Source organism: Lissotriton vulgaris, chromosome 6 (genome assembly GCF_964263255.1).
Source record: "Lissotriton vulgaris chromosome 6, aLisVul1.2, whole genome shotgun sequence".
Classification (NCBI taxonomy): Eukaryota; Metazoa; Chordata; class Amphibia; order Caudata; family Salamandridae; genus Lissotriton; species Lissotriton vulgaris.
The window spans coordinates 1,388,907,339-1,388,933,070 of NC_141694.1; the positions used below are offsets into that span (position 1 = coordinate 1,388,907,339).

Genomic DNA, 25,732 nt, shown 5'->3' on the forward strand with positions numbered 1-25,732 from the left:
TTCTTTAGAAGAATGCCCAGGTGAATATTACACTGGCAAAATTCTTGCTATTATAACTTGGGCTAACTTGTTGTGTAGTGAGATTGCTTGGTCTATTGTTGAAATGATAATTCAATATTTTAGTAAATGCAAATAGTACTCTGCAATCAGAATTAAGTTATGAAAATTAATACATGATCTAGAAGTTATGCTACCTTCCTTTGTAATTAATTACATATTTTAGGATCTAGAGCAGTATTTATGGATAAAGGCATGATTAAAAGCAGTATCAAGACAAATACTGACAAGATTGTTCAAGAGATTTATTGTCAAAGGTGGAAGTGTTCCTACAAGCAATATTGTCTGTCTTTTGGTTTGCATGATATGATCGGCTACTTAGATTCTGTTAATTTTCCTTACACTATGAAGAGATTTACATAGTTTAGTTTCACTCATACTAACACCTTGAAGAGTATGAAGAAGTGGATGTGCATGGCGCTACAGTTCAGTGCTCATAGCACCCATTCTGATTATTTGCATATAGAGGTGGGTCAAATGGTCTCCACTACATTTCGTAATGTTCATTCTTTGTGGCTTTGGTCAGACCCCAGGCTTAACTATGCAAGCAGTGTAAAGTGATGCAGGAAGGGACAACAACCTTGCAATATAGTCAAGAGATAAGGCGCATAAGGTCAGGGCAAAGATACATCAAAGTAGTCAGAACTAAGTAACTAAATTAGAATTAATTGGAAACAGTGAAAACTAAATTAACGGTTTAACTACAAATGGGGAAAATTTCAAAGCATCAAAAAAGTGAAAGACCTGGTATGAGCTTTTCTGATCCAAAAACCTATTCCCCTCTATGTAAGAGGTATTGGTGTTGAAAGTAGGCTTACACAAAGGGAAGAGAGATACATTTGTTTGTCTACAATTATTATGTTTGGATTTTGTTAGAAATGGGGATCTCTAGTTGGCAGCAGCTGGCGCCGAGGTCCGAATAAGGATCCTTCTTCCTAAGTCAGAGTAAGGGGCTAGACCCTTTGATAACCCCTGCTCAACCCTGTGGTAACGTAGCACGAGCAGACAGGCCTATCTCAGTGGCAGTGTGCAAAGCATTTATGACAATTCACAATAACACAGGAGAGGCGCTACAAACGGACACCCCAAGTAGTTATAGAAAAATAGTTATCTTTATATAGACTGAATGCAAGGCTAAAAGCGCTCGAGCCACAAAGCACATAATGAACGATTCACTTCAAAAGCAATAAAGGCACTCAAAAAGGGGGTGGAACGAAGCTAGTTTGAGGCCGGGGTCCACGCGACCCGGTGATGCACAATGTACCTGTGATTTAAAGGGGCACGGCACGCAGCCTCACAAGGAAGCCGCAGTGATGACAGGCGGACTCGCTGCAGCCACAGCTCCCAGCTGTAGCGGTCTGCGGCATACACTCAAGATAATAGGGAATAGTGCGAGCACTCAGCAGCAGAGCTCCTCAGCTGCAGCGGCCCACAATAGCAATAGCAATGATTCTCGCAGGACGGCAAATGCGGGCATTTAGCGGCACAGCTCCTCAGCTGCAGCGGCCCACAATGGCGATAGCAATGATTCTCGTAGTACGGCAAATGTGGGCACTCAGCGGCACAGCTCCTCAGCTGCAGCGGCCCGCGATAGCGATGATTTTGGTAACACAGGCAAATGCGGGCTCTCAGCGGCAATAGCTCCTTAGCTGCGGCGGCCCACAATAGCGATTATGATGACTTTGGTAACACAGGCAAATGCGGGCTCTCAGTGGCAACAGCTCCTCAGCTGCAGCGGCCCACAATAGCGATAACAATGATTTTGGTAACAGAGGCAAATGCGGGCTCTCAGCGGCAACAGCTCCTCAACTGCAGCGGCCCACAATAGCGATAACGATGACTTTGGTACCCAGGCAAGTGCGGGCTCTCAGTGGCAACAGCGGCGACGGCCCACAATAGCGATGCGATAACTTTCAGCCCGCGTTCCCCGCAGTAGAACCAGAGTCTCTGGAATTCTCAACAGAGGCCTCACCTGCGAGTAGAAACCCCCTCAAATAGAAATCCGGATGGCTGATGGGTGAAGTCTAATGTCCTTGAGACTTCAGCAGTAGGCAATCTCAAATCAGGCCCTTGGGTAGTTGCTTCTGCAAGAAGGATCAAAGTTTCAGTGTCCTTTTCCTCTAGTTGCACGGACAGAGGTTCGTCTTGACATCCAGAGGTAACCCACCCTGAAGGGGTTTTTGCACGGATCTTTATACCCCAAAAGTCTTTGTTCTCAAAAAGTCACAAATCACTGAACCCAGCCAGAACCAGTTTGGTGTCGTCCTGGAGCACTTTGTTTACAAGGCTGCATCCTGCCATTCAGGAAGAGGGGGTCTGCCATCAGATGCACAGTGGGAGATGGAGCCATCATTCACCTTGCCAGGCACAGCCCTGCTCAGATCAAAGGGCTACCCCTCACCATACTCCAACTGCAGATCTCTCTATTCAATCCAGGTCGGGCTCAGCCTGCCCTGACCCTCCAAAGCCAGACAGCTTATACACATAACAGCAGGTTTAAGCTAGAAAATACCTACTTCCTAAAAGTGGTATTTTCAATCACAGAATTTAAAAATAATCGTCACTAAAAGATGCACTTTAATATTCGGAGCTCAGGCATACTAAATTCGACTTTTCCATCATGTTCCTTGGGTCATTTAGGATTATACCAATTCATATAGTCAATTTACAACAGGGGGCATTTGTGCTGTGGCACTAAATGGCAGTGGCACAGCGCCCAGAGCATCTAACACCAGCAAACACAGAGGAGACGTACGCGAAAAATGGAAGGTCTAACGGATTCCTATTCAAATATCAGTGATTATGGGACAGAGAATGAAGAAGCCAGACAGTCTGAAATTAACTTTCAACTGATGCCAGTATTTGTTCTAGGCTCCATCACTTGGATGCTCTCCTGATAGCAATAGAAAACCTACTAGATGAAGTATGTTCCCAACGAGTCCCCTTTAGGCTTCCCATACAGATACATAGGGATTGTACTACTTTTAAAAGAAGATGAGGTTCTGAAATTGATTCTAGGCTGCCATCCTAGTTGTCCTTACATGTGAGAAAGTCATCCTTTTTTCCCTGCTCACCCACATGTTCTGATTGAAACTGTTGGTTACTGACTGATTGTGTCCTGGACCATGCTAACCATTCTCAGGGCTAGTGCTCTGTTTACAATTACAATTGGTATTACAACCTACCTGTAAGCCCCTAGTATACTGTAGGGCATGTAGGTTTAGAAGCCCAGTAGATCTAATGCACTTAAGTGTGCATTGCTTTTGGTGCTTGTTGTCATTATATAAGCAAGCCCTGCCTTACAGGCTGCTTTAAAAATAAAACTATGCCCACATTCGACCTTGGATTTAAAGGTACTTTCAAAGTTTTAAACAACTTTATTTTTACATATGTCACCCCTCAGGTCTCCCCTAGATGCTCCTTAGGTAGGGTGCCATGTTAAAATAAACGGGGACATTATAAAATGTTTTATATGCCCTGGTGAGGAAAAAAGTACCAATGTCATTTTCCCCATTGTAGTGCATTAGGTCTATAGACTACCATGGGACGACTTTATTTAACATTAATAAAAAATATTGACAGGAGTAAGCTAAAATAATGATTAAGTGTTAAAATAGTTGTTAGAATAAATCCAACATCTTGCCATGGTTGGATGTATTATAACTGGCACAGAAAAGAAGTTATAGAACTTGCTTTTCTGATCTTCCTGAATCCAGCACTGCAGCAGTCCCTCCTGATTGGCCAGTCTTTGATAGGCTGAGCCTTAATGCTCTAATGAGGTGTGAAGTGATCTGAAAGGAAACAGAGGCATCTGGTGGGAGAAGATCTGCAGCTGCAGAGCAAAAGATAGGTCTTCATAGGGAGAAAGACAGGAAAGGAAACAAGCCCACCCCCGCTTCCTGCACCCCTTAAACCATCAAGAGAGATTTTCTCCATTTTGGATTTTTGTGTACAGTACTTTATGGGACAAGCAAATGCCACACTTCAGCGGAAGTGCTTATCACAGGGGGTGACACCCTGCCGCCCATTGGTCAGGGGTACCACCTTTCTTGCCAGCCCAGAAAAATGAATACATATGGGAGAGCTGCCCAGCAACTCAGATCCCTGTCTGGAAGAAAGAAGAAGGACTGCACTACTGTACCGCTGATCTGCACCAAGAGGACTACACTCTTAAGGAATGCACTTGCTGCATACTTTAGGCTTCACCAAAAGAAGGACTTTGCCTTCCTGTGAACGTTTGAGTGTACTCCCTGAAAGCAACAGTTTAAAAGAGCTCCACCTGCATCATGTCCACCAAGAAGAACCCAGATGACCAGCTTCACCTGGACTTTGAAGAATTTGGACAGCTGTATTGTGGGTGTTGTAGTCCCAACTTCCCATGGAGCAACTCAGAGCTTCTAGAACCTTGGGTTGGTGTTGTGGACACTTCAATATCCCAAAAGGACCCTCTGGAAGAAGATCCAGAAGATTGAGATCATTTGGAGAATTTTCATCAAGAAGATCCACACGTTGACTGACCCATCGTCGAGTGTCAAGCCAGAAACGTCAAACCATGGCTTGGACTGAGATTCAGGTTTGCCCCACTGAAGCTCCAGAGCTTTTCACCATCGACAAGACCTCCAGGAGTTCATCAAGGCTTCCCGCTGAAGTAGGCTGCCGTCTTCAACTCACAACCTGGCCTGCAGAGGAGCCTAGCTCTAAGTCGAAAGAAATAGCTCCAAAAAAGTGACGAAGTCGTTAGGTAAAAACTTGAGCCGTTCCTACCGCTCATCTTGTCCGTCTTGCGCTCCATCACAGTCAGCTTGAAACTTTGACTTTATCTTGGTAAAACACGACCAGATGTCCTAAGTTGGCGCTATTGACTTTTAGGCACTGGAGAGCTTTTTATCTTTAAAATTCATATTTCCGGTTTCCTACATTGGATTGTTGTTGTTTTGGTGTCATTTTAATTATAAAAATGTTTCCTGTTTTTATAAATGGGTGTTGGCATGAGCCAAGCTACCAAGGGTTGAGCAAAAATGCTTGTTTTTTCCAAAAGCTGAAGCAATTGTGCCGATTGACGATTGTCAGAACCCCTTACAGAGGGGCACGGGGCATGCAGGAGCTATTGGCCCCAACCATGAGGGTTGAGACCTTATACTCCAGATGTTACAGGAACCATCCTACTATATATTCTGAGCAACTGGGCCAAGTATACCCCTTCTAATCTTACCTCTCAGTGGTATACGTGGTCGAGCAGGTCGGTTGTGTGGATTCAAGTTAGTGAACACAGGCTCACAACTTCAAAAGGTGCGTAGCAGCAGCAATTAATCAATGTCATCCAAATAGTCCCTTTTATGAAGAAATAGAGAAGAGAGGTATTTTATTTCTACAGCTAACCACACAAAGGAAAAATACGGCATTCACAAACAATAACACAGTTTCCCTTGACGAAGCGGCTCTAGTGTTTCAGTGGCCATTCCCTGTCCCTCTCCCTTCTCATGTTAGTGATAGAGGTTGTTCCCCATTCACTGCTGTCAACATCCAGGGAATGCCCTACTTGCAGTCCGTATCACAGTAGCCCATTCTGACTCCTAAATTAGAGTCAAGTGTCCTAGCGCCGCAGTACTCTCGGCAGCAGGTTTCCCCGGAGTTGTTAGGCCCAAAACAAGTTTTAACTACTATGATGGGAGTGATGCAGGCAAAGTCCTGGAGTGTGCCAGTCTGTGGGTGCTCGCTGTGGCTCTGGTCCCGATCAGGAAAGTCAGCTGCACACAAGCTCAGCAACTGCACTCGACAGGCACTGGCTCTCTCTTCCTTGTGAACGCGCTTCGGCAGCGATATAAGGTTTCCAGCTCTACTGCAGAGTAAGTGTCTCCACATTCTCGATTGGGAGGGGTGGGCGGAGTGAATCCTACACTCCGGTCCTCGATCCCAAACTTGGGGTGACGATGCTACCATGACTTCCTCACTTGCTCACGGGGTTGAACAAGTCGCCCCCAGTTGAGCTACTGGATTCACCTCTCGCAAATCTGTGGGCTCTGGCCCAATCAACACTGTACAAGTATTCCCAGCAGGCCCATCCTGGCATAAGGGGTTGTTGCAAAGCTGCCACATATGGCTTTGTCCCTTACCACACAGCAGTCTGTACCACAGTGGCCCCTCATGGCATATGGGTTTGCCACAACATTACCGTGCAGGCTTCAGCTGTTACCACATGGCACTCTTTTCCAATGCTATCTTCACTGCAGTCCTCACACCTCTCACAAGGAATCTACTCGACAGGGCTACTCTCTGGATCATGCTCCCTCCAGCACTCTTGTCTTCCTCACAGGGCACATAGGTCTTGGCAAGCAGGTAGGCACTGGTGCTTGAGGCAGGTGGTCTTGAATTCCCTGGGTGATTCCCCTCACCCACCAGGGAGACTACCAGGCCTTGGCCCCAGTCCTAGGCACAGGAAGAAGCCTTGCCAAGCTTCCCCTCCTCAAGCAGCACCTCTGGCTGCTTGGCAGGTGACAATTTTTGGGGTCACAACCTGCCCTTCTTATAGCTCATTTCTAGACACCAGATTTGATGTAAGGTCTGAATCTTTGAGGTTTTATGTTTGGGTTCTGCTTCTTTGACGTGCATACTCCTCTGCTCCCTCTTGAAAAACAGTCTGCACACAGCAGGGATATCTCTGAAACTGATAGTCCTACACCACATGCCACAGGATGGACTAGAGTTCACAGCTGGATGTCAGCCACAATGATATGTGCATCAAAAGGTTATCCTAGGGCTCCCAACCCTACACTTTATGATCCTTTTATCTGTCTAATCTCCTTCCTGAGATGTGTCCATGCCCATTCCCTGTGACCTCTTACTTAATCAATAAGCACCCTTTGAAGTGTACAGGAGAGGCCTGGACCTCCCCTGCCAAGTGTATGTCTCACCCAGCTTACATGAGTGCAGAGAACCACAAATCTGTTGGGGGGGGGGGGGCGTGGGGGGGTCTCTGTAACACTACTCCATGTTTCACCATGCAGGCATGGGCCTCCCAAAATTGGCCCTCCATGTATTATACCATCCACAGACACACGTGAATCCAGAGCATGCATACATGCACTGCACAGTATTGTACCCTTCATGTACTGGACCTCTCTCAGGCACACATACATCCAGTATATGCATTTAACATGCACGCACTGTCCAGCTCTGTATCCTTTACATAGTGTCAAACACAACAAGATGATGGACGGAGTTCTGAAGCTTTTCAACCACTCACCCCAAGTCAACAGATCTGGGTTGATCCATTGTTCTTTTGCCCACTATGCCATGCCAGTTTAGACCCAGCCATGTGCAAATCAGTATTGACCCTGCTCCTCAAGGGAACGCTCCAGCCCAAACTGCCAGGCCACTGGATTCAAGCTAGCCTGGCCAGGATGCTTGTTTCTGGTACAGGGAGGACCTGGCTTGGCAGTTCGGGTTGGACTGTTCCCATGAGGAGCAGGTTCAAGACTGATTTGCATATGTCTAGGTCTAAACTGGCTTAGCATATTGAGCAAAAGAACAATGGATTTAATCCAGATCTCTTGACTGAGGGTGAATGTTTGATTTGTCTGCATTCCGTCCATCTTTTGTGTGTATTTTCCTTTACGTACTGTACCACTCACTGGTACACTTACATCCAGCATGTAGATGGATTACACCATTCACAGGTACGCATACAACCAGCACATGCACTGCACAGCATTCCATCCTACAGGTTCTGTGCGACTCATAGGCACATGCACCCCCTGCAAATGCAAACACCATGCATACACTACTCAGTACTTCATTATCCTTGTATGGCACCCTCTCCAGGCACACATACACCCAGCGCAGGTACACCATTTCTGCACAGTACTGCGTAGCACTTCACAGCAACCTACTGTAGGCCAAGGTTGAGTTAAGAACAGAGCAGCTGAACCTTTAAAAAACTAAGTGAGCCTGTAGCCCTCAGTCAGTGACACAGGTTAAAAAGACCTTCTTCACTTCTTCTGATGACTACAGGGTATGCTGCAGCTGACACGCTCTTTAACTCCTGGCAAAGACAGTAATGTTCTACCATTTTGAGGGTATCACTTTAGGTGCCCCTTCCGGTCCAACAAGACCACAATTCGTGAGACAGGCTAAGTCATGGCAAACGTGTATGATGCCTGTTTGCCTGTGACAGCAAAATCATCATTAGGGATCCAGACATCAGTAAAATGGGGCACTCAGTGCAGGGGTGTACGTCCATTACAATGAAGAGGACTTTTCCCTCCCAACAATGATCATTGATTGACTTACTAGCTTCTTTGGACAAAAGTATGAACAGAAAAATGGTGATCTAGCTGCAAAAAGATTGCCCCTTTGCAGGGCTTGAAAAATCCACTCGCTATGGCGAGCCAGATTTAATCAGGGCAAGCTATTTTTAGGGCCTACTCGCCCGTTTTGGTGAACTGATAACAGGTGTTCTGCTTGCTCTCAAAGTGCATGAGCAATAAATGATGCCTTTAAATCTTGTTATCTTGCCACATTTGCTTGGCTTTCAGAAACAGAGGTCAAAAGTAATTTTTCTTCCTGTATTTACTTTCCTTTCTGACTTGAGGTGGGGTTGGGAGTTGTTGAGCCATTCCACAAAATTGTTCAACGTATCAGTCACCTGCCCACAACAGTAGAATATCGTCAATATATATTTACGCCAAAGATGTATTTGTGCTTGGTGTGGATTGGTAGGGGTGAGTATATGTGTCATATCCACATTTCCAGATTAAAGACGAAGAGGATAGCAAAGTTGGGGGCAAAGCAGTTGCCCATAGAGACTCCCTTGATTTGTAGATAGTAGTTGTCTTGGTACAGGAAGTAGTTGTTCTCCAGGGCATTTTTCCTTTTCCTTCCCCATGCAGCACTCACCTAACTGGCAACCCGGTCCTGATGAAGATCCTGAATAGATAGGATTGAAACGCCGTCGACCCTTTTTTACAGCGCGACTTATGGTGCACCATCAACCTTGGTTCTCAAAACAAATAATTATCACTCATTGACTGAGGACGAATCATTGCCTTTCTGTATATTGTGTTTTTGTCACATTGTCACCTTGCGTCCTTCGCTGTATTAACCCACTTGTCACTCGCGCCGTCACTCTTTGCTTCACTAACACTTAGTGCACAAAGCCCCCTTGGGTTGCCACCACATTTTATGCCTACAGTGCTGCTTTAACTGTCCTGTATGAAATGTGTTCTTAAATATATGATGCTACATGCACTTTCTAAACACTGAAATCCAAAGTCTCTCTCCCCTTTTTTCTGCATTCGCATAATGTCTTGTGCATATATTTTTACTTGCCCCTCTTACTGAATCCGATTGAGATATTGTTGTTGAAAACACATGTACACCCAGATCTCAACTCAGTCTATGGTTTATACTCCTGACGCTTTACCCTACCCTATATGTGGGCTTGTTTCTTATTATATGTGGAGCAAATGTTTAGTCTAGTAAATAAAGAGTTTTTCTGTACTGCAGAAATAGTGAACTTGCATATTTTAAGGTTCTCTCTTGAGAGATAACTAAGAAAAAGGCGACTTCATTAGAGAAAATATTTGCAGAGGATCACACAATCTGAGGCCGGTTCACAGATCAAGTACATTACAGTTAGGTCGAGTAGATTATTCAAGTTACTAGACCTAGAAGTCTAGTAAAATTTTTATGATTTTTCAAACCCTGCTTTAGCTACAAGTGATGGTTGAAGTGGAAGCGTTAGATAGGCTCTCTAGTTGGCAGTGTTTTGCACCCTGTCCTGGTAGAGACCCTCACTCTAGTCAGGGTAAGGAAGTCACACAGCTAAAATAACCCTTCCTCACCTCATTGGTTGCTTGGCACGAGCAGTCAGTCTTACAGTAACTCAGTAAAAACACTACAAAAGAAGTCCACACCAGTTTAGAAACATAGCCAATATTTATCTGAATAAAACAAGACCAAAATGGCAAAAATACAACATACACATGTACAGATATCACTTTTTAAAGGTTAAGCAAATGTAGCCCATAGGAATCTATGTATCCGTCCCTTTTAACACAAAGAACCTGGGATTCGTCAAAATTCAAAGACCAAAACAGGCACCGGGGATGTGGGGAATCGAAAAAACAAAGCGATGCATCAGTTCCTTACTCCCAGGGGAGGTGATGTATCAGTTCCTTATTGCTACGCAGGGGAGGTGATGCCTCGATTCCTTACTGTCAGGGGAGGTAATGCTTTGGTTCCTTACTGGAAGGAGAGGTGATGTGTGGATCTCTGGACACACAGCCTTAGTTCCTTACTGCTCCGCAACCTCCTTGAAGAGACCGCGTCAAAGTACGAGCGAAAATCCAGATGCGCTGTGTCGATGTGGCAGCGACAAAGCTGGCCCTGCGTTGATTTCACAGCCGTGAAGCAGGCGATGTGTCGGTTCTTTAGCCGCAAAGCAGGGGCTGAGTCTGAGCGGGTGCCACGGACGTCAGTGACACAGTGCTCGGGGCTCAGGCTGCAGTGATTTTTCATCTGCACAGCAGGCGCTGCATTGACTCTTTAGCCACACATTGGTGATGCGTTGATGTTTCAGCCGCACACCAGTGCTGGTCCCAGGAACTAGATTTGGCACCACTTTGTAAATCGGCGCGCTCGGCAGAACATCCCAGGCACTGGTAGGTGAAGTCTTTGATGGCTCTGAGACTTCCTAACAGAAGGCAAGCATGCACATGCCCCTGGAGAACCTTTGAAGCAGGATGTAGAAAGCAAAGTCCAGTCCTTTCACTCCCGGGACAGAAGCAGCAGGCCAGCGCAACAAAGCAACAGGCAGAGTGGCAGTCACTCCTACAGCATTGAGCTCTTTTTCCTGGCAGTATGTCCTTTACTCCAGAAGTGCTCTGATTTGAGAGTGTCAGAGGTCCAATACTTATACCCATTTCTTCCTTTGAAACAGACAAACTTCAAAAGAAAGTCTTTGTAGTGCACAAGACCCTGCCTTTCACTGACCTGGCTCCAGACACACTACAGAGGGGTGGAGACAGCATTGTGTGAGAACAGACACTGCTCCATTCAGGTGTCAGTGACAACTTCTCCCAACACTCTAGCTCAGGAAGGTCCATCAGCCTGGTGATGGCCCATCTTGATATGCAAGGCACACCTCAGCTTCCTTCGTGTGACTGTTTAAGTGAATGCACAAGAGCTCAACTGTCATCCTAACCCAGATGTGGATTTTATAGACAGGCAGAGGCACAGAATGGTTAAGCAAGAAAATGCCCACTTTCTAAATGTTCCATTTTCAAACACGCAATTTAAAAATCAACTGCATACAAAGATATTTCAAGGCAATCCCTATGTTACCTTATGGGAGAGATAGTCCTTGCAATAGTGAAAAACGAAATCAGCAATGTTTCACTATCACGACATGAAAAACACAACAGCACATGTTCTTCTTTTAAATACACTGCACCCTGCCCATGGGGCTGCCTTGAGCCTACTTTAGGGGTGACTTACATGTAGTAAAAGGGATGGTCTGGGCCTGGCAAGGGGGTGCACCTGCCAGGTCGAAATGGCATTTTAAAACTGCACACAGACACTGCAGTGTCAGGTCTGAGACATCTTTGCAGGGCTACGTATGTGAGTGGCACAATCAGTGCTGCAGGACCACTAGTAGCATTTGATTTACAGGCCCTGAGCACCTCTTGTGCCTTTTGCTAGGGACTTACTAGTATATCAGATATGCCGTCATGGATAAACCAATCATCAATACAATTTAGACAGAGAGCAAATGCACTTTAGCACTGGTTAGCAGTGGTAAAAATGCCCAGAGTCCAAAAACCAACAAGAACAGGTCAGAAATAAAATAGAAGAAAGAAGGCAAAATGTGTGGGGATATCCTTTCAGAAAGGGTCAGGTCTAACAGTAAGGATTAAGCCATACCATTGATTTGATCCCTAAATGTGGATATTGCAATAACACCTCTCAAGCACTGTGGTTATTTTTTTTTTTAAAGGCTATCTGACTAATTAGAAATATTTTTTAAATCTTGTCATAAAAAATTAAAAATGACTATAAGTTCTCAAATATGCTGATAAGACTGGGCCCATATCTGTCACCAGTTATAGACCTGAAAAACCTAAGAAAGGTTCTAGGCTCTCTGGCAACGAAATCATACACTTAAATATTCTTCAACCATGCCACAACATGACAGTCCTGCACTGTACTTGTCCTTGCACCAACAGGTTTGGTGCAAGCTTCCATCTTCTGCAGACTGAAGCAACTATTCAGTTATGAGGAGCTTTTCTGTTGCTTTCCTCTGAAGACATTTCTCTTTGACCTTGTGAATTGTGTTTTTTAAGCCAAGGGGGTCTGTGGAGCAGGGTGGGGTATTCAATGTACGTAAGCAATATCCCTCTTGGAAAACAATTAATATGTATGTTTTTTTTCTTTTTTTAATAGACTAAAAAACTTGGTCCCCATATTTGAAACCAGTCTTTGTTTCTGTATACTAGTTCTGGACAATTGTACGTAAAATGTCTACTGGGTTACTTTATGCTTAATTTTGCAAAGCTTACTATTAGAAATGTATGAATTCTGCAGGATTTGCCTGCTCAACTAAGAAAACCTGCCCTAGTGAAAGTAATAGAGAAAACTCTGAATGAAGTACTCTATCAGTGGCATGCAGAAAATCGTTAACCTTAGGATTTCCTCTAGCCTTAGGACAAGTGATCTAAAGAAGAGACCTTACCGATAGCCCTGGACAGATTGATTGTTCACACCTCTTTTCTGTCCACAAGACAGGCTTGCTCCCCATGCCTTTCACTTGCTTCGCTTATGGGAAAATGCTCTGCTCTGTAATAGCTGTGTTTGTGTGAGTCACACTCTGTCCTGCAAACTAGAACAGCGCTTTCAAAGAGGAAGATTTTTTGGGTGTTTACACTTTCCATGCTTCAGTAAGTTTACATTCAGGCAACATGTAAGTAAATAAAACATTTGGGAAATTATTGTATGGGACTAGGCACACAATGTACTCATTTGCGTGAATGTGTGATGAGGAAAATAGAGAGTGGTCCATAGGCAGGTTATTTTCTGTTCTTGATGACTGCATGATCCTGCTGCAAAATGCAGCACATCATGGGGCTTTTCAGCTTGTCAGACCTTACACTCGTACACTGAAGGGATTTTTAACATGATGGCCATCAATTTATTTTGTCATATTACACATTAAAGGATATGTAATTCAACATGGCACTGTGAGATATCTTTATGTTTTTGCAAGTGGTGACTAAATGCACTTCTAGCCTCTGATCCCTACTTTAAGTGGACTTCAAGTTATTATGCAGTTGCATTGTCACTTTTACCCTCTCGATCTCTTTAGGGGTGACTGTAAGTCAATTGGATGAAGAGACATTTTCTGTATTTGCTCCAACTCCTGCTGCCATGCACGAAGCTCAAGAGTTCATCAGTGAAGCTTGCAAAGATGATGTGAGTTGGAAAGTTCTTTTTGGGTCTTATTGAGTTACATTGAGTTTTCATGTTTCCCAGGGGCCATGCTTATTTTTTATAATGTTGTGTTTTCTTCTGCAGCAAGATCATCAGTTGGAATTTGGAGCAGTTTATACAGCTACCATCACCGAAATCAGGTAGCTCTTTGGGCACTTACCTTTTCTGATGTACTGTGATCTTGCATTTTGCCTAATTCCAGAAGCAACAATACCCTTTAATTTCCAGAAAAATGGTATGCAAATTGTGGGGTGTTTGGAGTTTTGAACGATATAATTGTTTTCAGTCACTCAAGAAACTTTATTCGGTCAATATCAACCATCAAAGTGCAAAAGATACAAAGTAGTGGATTCCTCAACACATACAATGTCCAACGATGTTTCTGTACACAATGTGAGCTTGACAGTAAGTAAGATAGCATCATCATAAGTAAAGTTAAAATGGATAAAAAAGATACATTAAAAAAAGAAGTAAGATAAGGCTTAACAAAGTGAGAGACCCACATATAATGGAACCCATGCTCTATTTTTACATTAAAATTAAATAAAAAGACATGTACTTTCAATTAATTGTTATTAAAAAGGTGCGGCTAGTATCTATTGAGCACAGTTTCCACAATTCGGCTGAATAGCTCCTTGAATTAAAAACAGCTAAACTTACAAATATCTTAATGGGAAGAATCTTTATAAAAACAGAGTTAAAGCTTCACAAAAGTGAACTCCTAAAAAAATACTCTCAGGCGTAAATCTTCACAGAAAGTTAGAGACAGAAGAAAGTGCGAGTGCATATAGTGCAAGTGTACCATTATACATAATTGTTATATACCCGATACAGACGCTACTGACGATTTTTAACACTGATGGAGAAGAAACAAGTGGTTGAATAGATAGAGCATAATACATAGATAAAGAGATCTGCAACAATTTGCCGGTACTAAAAACCCATAAAGAATTTATATACATATGGTTCAAGCACACAGTCATGATCACGTATTTACTGATACTGGTGCTATTTGTATATCATGCCCTATCAGAACATATAAACTAATGGGGCCAGGTATAGTTGAAGAACTGCAACAAATGGTTTACGCCTTCTTCAATCTAAGTCTCCTGATAAGCCACATTTTCCCAAAACAGAAATTTAGCTACTGCACAGGCTAGTAATGGCTTGGAGTCAGTTTTTAGGATACGTAACGACTCTTGGTGAAATCAAGTACCCATCTGTCTGCAGACAGGGGCTAACCACTTTAGCCTCAGGAGTTTATACAGTGGGCATGCAAAGAGAACATGGTTAGCTGTTTCGTGAGTCCCTAAACAATAGGGACAGCAACGTGATGCCACATCAGATCCCCGCTGCCAAGCAGCAGTAAATGAATTCAGAGAGAGAGTGCCAAATCTGAACTGTATGTATAGCTTCCTATCACTTGGTATGGTGATAACCTCCATATACTGCTCATACATACTAAATAACTTGAATTCTGTTGTAAGGCGGCCACCTGTTAATGACACGTTTCTCTGATCTACCCAATTCCAGTAGCAGGTCTTAACGCACACTCTCTGCTGGATAACAAACTAATAGCAAGACACACAAGATGATGGACGGAATGTTGCGCATTGGCAAAACATTCACCCCCAGTCACAGATCTGGGTTTAATCCATTGTTATTTTACTCACCACGCCACCCCAGTTCAGACATGGTTTTATGCAAATCAGTCTTGATCCTGTGCCTCATGGGAACATTCCAGCCCGAACTGCCAAGCCATGTCTTCCTTGGACCGGAATCAAGCATCCTAGGACCGGTTTCTGGTTATCAACCGTCATCAGCCAGGATAGCTTGACTCCAGTGGCGTAGTGAGCACGGGACCCACGTCTGGGCATACCCTTCCCACATAGGGCGAACAGCAAAACACAGAAGATGATGGACGGAATGTTGCACATTGGCAAAACATTCACCCTCAGTCACAGATCTGGGTTTAATCCATCGCTATTTTGCTCGCCACCCCAGTGCAGAAATGGCCATATGCAAATCAGTCTTGACCCTGTGCCTCATGGGTGCAGTCCAGCCCGAACAGCCAAGCCATGTCTTCCTTGGACCGGAATCAAGCATCCTAGGACCGGTTTCTGGCTATCAGCCATCGTCAGCCAGTATAGCTTGACTCCAGTGGTGTAGTGAGCACTGGACCCACGTCTGGCCATACCCTTCCCACATAGGGCGAACAGCAAAACACACAAGATGATGGACGGAATGATGCACATTGGCAAAACATTCACCCCCAGTCACAAACTCATGTCAAACTCAGCCCACAGATTCCCCAGGCCGACCGAAGCGAGGGATATCTGATAGAGACTACTAGCCGCAGATTCCCTAACATAGAATTATCCCCAGGCGTGAGACTGGATCCGGAATTTTTTTTGCCACAGCATCTCTGCACGCCGGGGACAGCACCATGTGACTCCGCCCTGACGTTGTACGCGTACGTGACGTTAGCGAGGTTGCATAGGTCCTAAACCGGCGCACTGACATCGCGTTCCCTTGACCTGTTTTCAGGCCTTCTTTAACACCTTTGCGTAAGGTTCAGTGTGCAAATGCCTTCGGGTTTCAAGAAGTGTACTTCTTGGACGCGTCAGATGTCGGCGACGGGCCCTCACTCTATTTGTATGTGGTGTTTGGGGGAGCACCATGATTCTACGGACTGCGATGCTTGTCAGCATCTTAAGCCGAAGTCTCGGCGGGAGCGCCGGATGAAATTCCTTTTGGCCCGCTTTTCCAGATCGGTCTCATCACCACGTCCGTCCCCTACCTCGGAAGGGTCCAGAAGTCGCTGATTCCTGCTGCGGCATCGTCCTTCACTGAGGCCCCACGGGCGTCGCTCGCCTGCCGCTAAGTCCTGCAGCTTGTCAACGAGGCCTTGTCCTCGTTCTGCAGAGGGCGTGGGTTCCTCTTTGGACGTGAGCCCTCGCCCATTGCCACCCTGTCCGCCGTTTTCTGGTGTTGGGGCAACTAGGGCCCAAATGGAGGCCTACGCTACGGCTCTGCAGGCTTCTTTGGGCCCCCCTCCTCTTCCTGAGACATCCCCGGATCCCTCGACATGCGCTTGGCCTTCCGCTGACTCTCTGGCGGATTCGGCCTCGGCGTCGACGAGTTCGACTTCAGGTTTTGGAGGTGTGGTGTTGTCGAGGTGCGGCCCTACGGAGTTCCCCTCTTTGACCTTGGCACCCCTGCCTCGTGCAAAACCCTACGGGGTTCCCTGTGGTGTCGCAGGAGGTCGCCAGGACTCACGGTTTGTCCCAGATTTCCCCTAGGTCTTCTGGGCAGGCGGCTGTCTTACCGGAGGCCGAGCCGACGCCTTTCTGGCGCCAACGCCTTTCCTCCCTGGCAGCCCCGCGGATGGAGGCCGGGAACGGGGCGCCTCTTCAAGCCCCTCTCGGTCCTCTACGCAGGCGGCTGCCTCCTCGGAGGTTGAGCCGGCGCCGTTCATTGGCCGCCCTGGCTCAGACCCCGCCCCTTTCTCCTGTGAAGCATGTGGTGGCGGAGTTCGACCCGGCGCCCTTGGGAGCCACTGCTACGTGAGATCCGGTACCTCGGCCTCTCCTCCACCGTCCTGCTCTGCACGATCCAGTCTGCCTTTTTTCCCACCCTTCTGCCCAGGGCCCTGTCCTGCAGACTGCTTTTCCTTCCTTGCCTTCAGTGTTGCTCCCTCCGTCACGGAAGGCCCGGTGGTTGGACTCGTAGGGGCGTAACATCTTCGCTTCCACTAGTGCTTCTTTGCACGCGCTCAACACACTTTGTGTGTTAGCAAGGGCTACCTCCGGCCTATGGTATTCCACAGAGTCCCTTCTGTCTCGCTGATCTGCGGCACCATGTGCTGGATGGTCGGGAGTTAGCTGCATTTATTCTCCGTTCGGCCTTAGATGTTTCTGATTCTCTCTGCCGCACTATGGCCATGCTTGGTTGCGGGATAGCGTCTTTACTGAGAATATTAGGGAGCGTCTTGTGGACCTGCCCTTTGATGGGATTCTTTTATTTAACACCCGTGCGGACTCCGCCATTCAACGACTTCTTGCGGGGCTCCGTCCCCCTCCATAAGCTTTGGCTTGTCGGTCCTCCGGTGCCTTATGGGAGGCGTTTCTCCCACCTTTTTCTTTGGGCCTAGTGTTTCGGTTGGCCTGTCTGTGTGTTCTGTGTGGCTTGGATTGCCTTCAGTGTCATTAAGTTGGCCCCTCTGTACTGTTGGCTGCTAGTACAGCCCTTTAGTTTTTGTGTCTGGTTTTTTGGGCTGATAGTGAAGCTGTATAGGTCCTCAGATTGGACCATCTGTGTCTTTTTTGGCTGATTGATAAGCCGCCTGTGGTGCTACCCACTGGTCCTTTATGTTCTTGACCTCTGCTGCGGGGTTTTTCCCTAAGAGGTGTTCCCATGTTTTGTTTTGGGACGTGTCATATCCTAGGTGGGGTAATTGTAGCTATTGTATAGTTCTGTCCTAAGCTGGGTGGGTGTGTATACCTTCTCGGGTTCCTTGCCTTTCCTGGCGTCACTGTATACCGCTTGGTGCGGTCTTTTTTCTTCCCTCTTAGCGTAGCTTGCGCTGCTGCAGGTTCTGTCCTGCTCAGTATCGGAGGGTGTTTCTATCCATCGTCTATAGAGCTTGTCTGTCGTGCATTTTGTCCTTTGTTCCTGCAGATTATCTGCTTCTGGCTTTTATCATGCTGTCTACGACGTTGTTGTGGTGTTTACGCCTTGTTATCCGACTTTTCAGTCTGGTCCTCTGCCTTGTGTTTCCGGGGGACTTGGATACTACTGGTATTCTCCTGTGTCCTAATTGGCAGCTTTATGTCTGTACTACGTATTTCTCCTCTTTATCTTATGGCCTTCCCACTTCTTTTCGTGGGTCGGGTTGTGGCACTGGGACAATCCTTCTCTGGGGCTTGTTCTGGGGTTTCCTTGCCTCTGCCTTCGTCTTGCGCTTGGCTTGCTCTGGGCACACTACTTCATTGTGTTACCAGCTGCCGGCTGCGCACGCCTGGTCGTTATGGTCCACCTCCGTGGCCTCGGCGTGTACCCCTGTGCTCCTGACCCTTGCTCTGTTGGAGCTTTGAGCGACTGTGTCTTCCTTCTCAAGTCTGCGCTTCTCGGCTGTGGGGTCATTCCTGCCTTGTCCGCTGCCTTGGGGCTGATGCCAGTTCAGCTGTCCCCTTCGCTGTGTATGTGTTCTCCTGCGGCGTGCTCTACCTCCGTTTCCACGTCTTCTCCTTGGATTTTGCGGGTGGTTCTTTTCTTCCTTTGGCACTCTCTTGGTGTCTTCTGTCCCTCCGGGGGTTCTGGCGGACGTCCTTTGCCCCTTTGGTAGGCTTGTGGTATCCTGGCCTTTCCCTTCTCCTTTTTCTTGCTTACTTCTGCTTGATGGGGGCTGGGCCGTCCTCCCTGTCCCCTTGACACATTCCATGTTTGGGCCCTATGTTCTTCCAAGCTAGTGAGGTTCTCTTGCAAACCCTCTCCCCCCCCCCCCTCTGGGTATGGCTAGGGTATCTAATCTGATTGACTACTAGGCTAGTAGACTATCAGATGTACAAGTTACTTACCTTTGGTAATAATGTATCTGGTAGAGACGATTTTAGCTGCAGATTCCTTCACGGCCCTCCCTTCCTCCCCTTCTGTGAGGACCTTCAGCTTTGTCTTCGGCACTCGCCTTCCTCCGGGTGGCTTGTCTTCTGCGAGTGCCCTCACTTCCTCCCTAGCAAGGTGCTTCGTTCTATTTATTTGTTCCACTCTTTCCTTACTGGTAATTGGACAGTAGGTTCCTGTATGCTTCTGCTTCCCAACACCCTGGTTATTCCAGTGCGGGGCCACTCTTAATCTTCCCTCTTTTTCTTTGCTTGGGGTTTCTGACTCCTCTGCGGTCCTCTGGGTTGAGGTCCTTGGCTGGGCCTTCTCCGCCTTTAGCTCTTTACAGGGGATACGACACTCCTTGATGGTGTTGTCTTGAGGCGCCTTGTCGTTACTCATCTGTTCCGGGCTTGTGGCTCCGTCACTGTTGTAGATTGTGGTTGCAGACTTTCTGTCGTCTGCCATGACATTTTTCACATGGTTTTCTGCTTCCAGGGTGGATATCGCCTTCGCTTTGCAGGGTTGCTCCTCGGAGCGGTGCTCTGCTCTTTCCTTCCATGACTTTCAGTGACACAGTGCCTGGCACTGTACCTCATTGTGCTGTTCCTCACCACTCGCTTTATCCCTTTCTGTTTCACTGATTTTTTTCGCACACTGTTCCCATACTCTCACAGTTCTGTTTGTGATGGCTCCGCGTTGTGGCGCGGAAAAGTTCTCAGACGAAAACTGATGTCAGCGCACCGGGGTGGGACTTATGTGACCTTGCTGACTTCACGTACGCGGACAACGTCAGGGCGGAGTCACGTGGTGCCATCCCCCGGCGCGCACAGATGCTGTGGCAAAAACAAAATCCCATCCAGTCTCACTCCTGGGGATAATTCTACGTTAAGGAATCTGCGGCTAGAATCGTCTCTGCCAGATACATCGTTACCGAAGGTAAGTAACTTGTACGTCTGGATGTTACTAAACCACCCAATTTTTTTAAATGGTCTAGGATACAGACTTCTTCAAGGGCAGCAACATAGTGGGAAAGCTCAGGTGTGTTTTTTCACGCAAAGCCAAAAAAGAAGAGGGCTTAATCTAGCTTTGTCCCCTATTGAGTGCCCGCCCTTTTCTAGCCTTAGCGGGCGGAGTGGAGTACTCTGTGGGAGAGAGCAGAAATGTATTTTCTGTCCTCACCTCAAGGTTGTCGAACCCCCAAAGTTCAGCTCTGTAAAGAGTGGAGCTTACCACTTTCTGTTTGTAGATTTTGAGCAATGCTGCTATCGGCCTGGTTTGGGAAGCCCTGTGTTCCTTTAATAATGCCCCTGTGGTTTTCCTCTGGTGAAGGGATCGCTTCAAGATATGGTGTTTCCAGGACATTTTCTCCGCAAGCGTTACGCCCAAGTAATCAAAAGTGTCCACTTTATAATTGTGTTAATCGAGGCAGTGCACAGAGTGCGTTACTGCAAATGTCTGCATGTTTTTGTCTCTGCATGGTATTTTGATACCTGAAACTCACTTCAGTAATGTCTCATGCTCAAAGTGACACTCCCTTTTCATTTTGGTTTCCACACTTTGCATGATGTGTGGTAGTGTTTGTCTTTTTTAATATGCCTAGAGTTGATTTACCGATATAGAGATGCTTAATTAGCATCTCTTACATAATGTGATTAAACAATTATGGGGGAAATACCTGGAGCCATCAGCCTCAATTGTAAATAAAATCACTACAATCAATTTTTTGGACAGTGTTATTTAACTTCTATGCACGTTTTTGCTGTTTCGTTCACCAATTTATGGTGAGGAGCTGAGTGGGTGAGTGAAAACAATGTTTAGAAACTTCAGAACATTCGTGGGGCTGTATTCTTGCACTGCACGAAACTTCCTTCTGTTCATACGTACTACTTGGGATCTGCCCCCAAGCCTGCCTTTTGAATGTTAATAGGAGAAGTGGCCAATCCACCAATTCCAAAAGAAGGATTGATGTGTAACTGAGATTCTCTATGCAGTTTTTGATTCATGTGTTCGGAAACAAGGTTATGTTTCTACATATGCACATTTAAACTGCACTGATTTCTCAATCTCTACTCTAGCCTAGAAATGGGCATGTTCTCACATAAGGGCAGGAGGGTGGAAAGAATCTGTGGTGAACCTTACTCTGTTTGATGTCATCAGGCTGTGTTATCCTAGTTGTAAAGGAGCATAGCAACAGTGTGAGAACTTGGTATCATCTGGTTTATGTTACCAATAATAAATATGGGTTAGAAACGCAATGTACACGCTGTTTTTTTGCAAGAAAAAGTCTCAAAAACATGTCCTTTTAATGTTTTCACCTTGCAGGGATATTGGAGTTATGCTGAAACTATATCCAAACATGACTCCAGTGCTACTTCATAATTCGCAGCTGGATCACAGAAGGGTAATGATCATGACTCTGACGTTTCAATAAGTGTTATTGGTTCACTTTTCAATGTTATCCTGCAATTGAGTTGATTATAGCAGCCTTTAGCAATATTAGTTTTTAGGTTTCACTACCGAAGCTTTAGTTATTTGCATACCTAGATAGGCACCACATTCATATTGCTATGCTTCAGGAGACACACTTTGATCCCTGCCACACTCCCATGTTCGCAGACAAATGGTCAGCATATATGGTTTTCTCCTCGTACTCCAGGGGCACTGGGATTCTTATAAAGAAATACACTCCACGTGGGATGAGTTCTGTCCCGCGGGGGAGATACAGCATGATGTGGGGTAGGCTAGGATCACACTCTGTTTCTGTGTTGCTATGGGCCCAATGTAGATGATCCAGACTTCTACGCCACATTATGGGGAAAGATTCTCAAATTGGGATCCACACATGTAATATATGGGGAGGGGACTTCAGTATACCGTTGCATCCAACAAAGTACAGGTCTAACCCCCTTCCACACCACTATACCAAAACACACAGCATATTGCTGGATATATTCTCTGACTATGGTCTTCTGGATGCATGGAGACATATGCATCCTGCAACAAAAGAGGGCACACATTATACAGCAATGCATTCAACGTGGTCGAGACTAAACTACTGGATGGTGACCCAAGGCATAGGACCATGGATAACTAAAGCAGAACATCTGGCTAGGACATACTCCGATCATGCTCTGGTCCGCTTGACATTATCCTCTACGGCACTAAATACAACCCCTAGGACCTAGAGCTTATTCCAGAGGCATAACTAGAGGCTGTTGTCCAGACCGAACTAGGACAAGAAATCACCGATTTTTTCCAAAGAAATGTAGGCTCAGTCACACTTGCAAGTACGGTATGGGACGCCTTTAAGGTCACAATGCTAGAAGAGGATCCAAACAAGTTGGAGGGTGAAATGGGAAATGGCACGAACGGAAAGTTTCAAGCAAGGTTCAGAGACAAACTTCCAGAATATAAAGACACTGCAGAAAGGGAAACCCGTTTTAGAGGGAAATATTTTATGGCACGTAGATACAGGGAAGGAGAGCAGCCAGGTAGTTCCCTAGCGGAAGGAATTCGCAAACCTCGCTTCTCTAGCTACGTGATGGAGAGCTCAGATGACAATGGGGTAAGGCATAGAGACAATGAAGATATCCTCAACACCTTTACCACATGCTACACTAACCTATATAGCATGTGCAGGCAACAACCACCTGACTTGTCCAGCTACCTGAGTGATGTAGCAATCGGATGGCTAGGGGATGCACAAAGGAAATTTCTGGCGGCTCCAATCGAGGATGGCTGAATCCGTGCTGCAGTTATGCAAATGAAATCAGGCAAAACCCCGGGGTCAGACGTACTTCCAATAGACTTTTATAAAACGTGCATTAACCAACTGATCCCTATATTAAAATAGGTCTTTGAAGAAGCCCAAGAAACTGGCACTCTTCAGTTTTCCATGACTTCACTCCTAAAACCTGGTAAACCTGCGCACGCATGCGATTCTTATAGGCCTCTCTCCTTGATCAACAATGACGCAAAAATCCTTTGTAAAGTACTGACCAATAGATTGAGCTTACTGATGGAACAGTTAGTGCTGCCCGATCAGGCTGGATTTATTCTGGGAAAAGCGACATCTCACAACCTCCGCACACTGTTTTCAATACTGCAAAATGTAGACCTCAAATTGGCGCTTGTGGCGGTCTTTCTAGATGCCACGAAGGTCTTTGATTCGGTTGAATGGGATTATTTGTTTGCCATACTGCAATGCATGGGAACACCGACCAAAATGCTGTTGTGGATATGCCTTTTATATCATTTTCCGATAGCCAAGGTTCTTATTAATGGTCAGATATGACTGCCCTTTTCAGTTACAAGAGGCACGAGACAGGGGTGTCCACTCTCCCCTCTACTTTTTGCACTTGCGTTTGAACCTCTGGCGGCCAACGTGAGATAGCATTATCAGGAAAAAGCTCTGCGGCAAATACTCATCTCTCTATATAAGCAGATGATATTACCCTCTATCTCCGGGACACTCAACAGAATCTAAATCCTATTTTGAGAGAGTTTGTCCGGTTGTGAGAGCTCTCTGGGATACATATCAATTGGGGGAAATCCCAGATATTTCCACTCACTACTTCCGCAAAACCATTCAATTCAGACTTTCCAATAGAATTGTGCGATTCAGAGGTTAAGTACTTAGGAATACATATCACAACAGACCAAGCAAAATTGATGCGCTTAAATCATGGCAGAGCCTTGCAAAGCATCACTAGCTGTGTCACTAGATTGATTGCACTTCCATTATCTATGGCAGGAAGAACATCTCTCATTAAAATGGTGATCCTCCCTCGACTCCTTTATTTATTTTTGAATGTCCCATATTACCCTGTTGCCATTTTTTTGCAACACTGTGCACTAAGATGATAAGACTTACATGGGGTGGCAAACAACTTAGGCTGAATTGGCCCGTGCTAGCCAGACCATATTCCCAGGGAGGTTTTGACATTCCCAATCTAGAGCTATACTATATTTGTGCACAGATCAATACGTGCATTATTGATTCCATCCTCCCAAATACATGCCACATGTGGCAGTAGAACATTGACTAGCTGACCCAAAACCCCTTAAGGATGCTATATTAAGTATATGTAAACCTCGAGAAACTGACCCTACGTCAATCACATGTACAGTGACAGCTTGGCAACGTATAGCCGAAATGCTGCAAGTCCCTTTGCTGTACTCACCCATGCTTCCTTTAGTGTACTTAAAAAAAAAACAAAGCCAAGTTTAGCGTAACGTGTTGGGGAGACCTCTATTTGAATGGAAAGTTACGTACACTAAAACAAATTGCCACTAAAACAGCACCCTCCCCTAACAACATTTTTCTATATGTTCGATTGAGACAAGGTATTAAAGAGTACACACCCAATTAACCACAAGAATTAACCCCACTGCAAATGATGTTGAGATACAAAACGGCAGCACACGCAGTATCCACACTATTTCATAATATTTACACCAATCAGGTTCTGGAACAGTGCACCGCAAGGGCCAAATGGGAGACAGACATAGGGCAAGAAATAACTGACAAGCAATGGGCTTATTGCTGTGCACAAACAGAGCTAATCTCAGCTAGCTGCCATCTATGCATTATTCATTACAAATTTTTACACCGCACCTACTACACTCCGTAGAAATGCATGATTTGAAATTGCTTGACAATGTTCACTGTGACAGATGCGGAATGCCAGAGGCAGATTTTTTGTCTCGCCTGGAGTTGTAATGGCATTCAGGAGTATTGGCGACAGGTGTTTTCAGCGCTAGAGCAGATGACCTCACCCTCTATAGCAACTTCACCTATAGTTGGTCTGCTGGGGTAGACAGAAAGCGTTGATGTTGGATACAGACGCTTTGTGTCTTTGGGGCTCCTACTAGCTAAAAGAAGACTTGCATGCAGATGGAAACGTGGGAGGGCACCTAAGTTTAAAGACTGGATCAGAGACATGAGATTTTGGCAGGATCAAACACTTACCTACGCTGAGTTACTCCCGCTAACTTCACGCCCCAGAGATATATGGAGCCTTCTCAAAACAGATCTCTTGTCTCACCCAGTAGACATTGCGATCAACAATCAAGCAGGATGAATGTACACAATGTATAAGTATATACTTGCCATGCACTTAATGTACTGTTACTGATATATGTTTAACAATAAAAACTTTAAAAAAAAAAAAAGATTCATATTCCCATATAGTCACTCTTAGAGATGCCAACATGTACTTTTACAATAGCTTTATCAGGACAGTCTCACTTTGAATCATTGGTTATTTGATCATTTATTATTATATGCTGTTAGCATGTATTAAACTTTCTTAAAAATCTTCATTCATAAATGTGTTGTTTGCAATCACAAGAACCTGCCAAGAAGAGACTTAGCGTGTTCACTTCCCTAAATCTGTTTTACAGTTTTTCTTTGTATTGCAAATGTCTATAATTTACGATGATTGAAAGGTTTCTTAGACAGTTTAAAAAAAGATTTCCTCAGTCAACAAAAACTCAACTTTGTACTGACTTTTGCTTTGAATGGATTGGTTGGATGGGTCCCATTTGAAGTAACTCGTGAGTAGGATCTCCAAAACCTATCTTG

General features: G+C 45.5%; 1 protein-coding gene across 2 annotated transcripts in view; it reads left to right on the forward strand.

Moving 5' to 3' along the window:
* The window catches only part of PNPT1 (polyribonucleotide nucleotidyltransferase 1), a 524,718-nt gene that overhangs the window by 457,597 nt on the left and 41,389 nt on the right, over window positions 1-25,732 (forward strand). For both annotated transcript variants that reach the window (XM_086927497.1, XM_086927498.1), the window contains exons 24-26: window positions 13,418-13,524; window positions 13,627-13,682; window positions 21,469-21,547. In XM_086927497.1, the coding sequence (XP_086783623.1) occupies window positions 13,418-13,524; window positions 13,627-13,682; window positions 21,469-21,547 (242 nt within the window). The remainder of the gene's footprint in view (window positions 1-13,417; window positions 13,525-13,626; window positions 13,683-21,468; window positions 21,548-25,732) is intronic.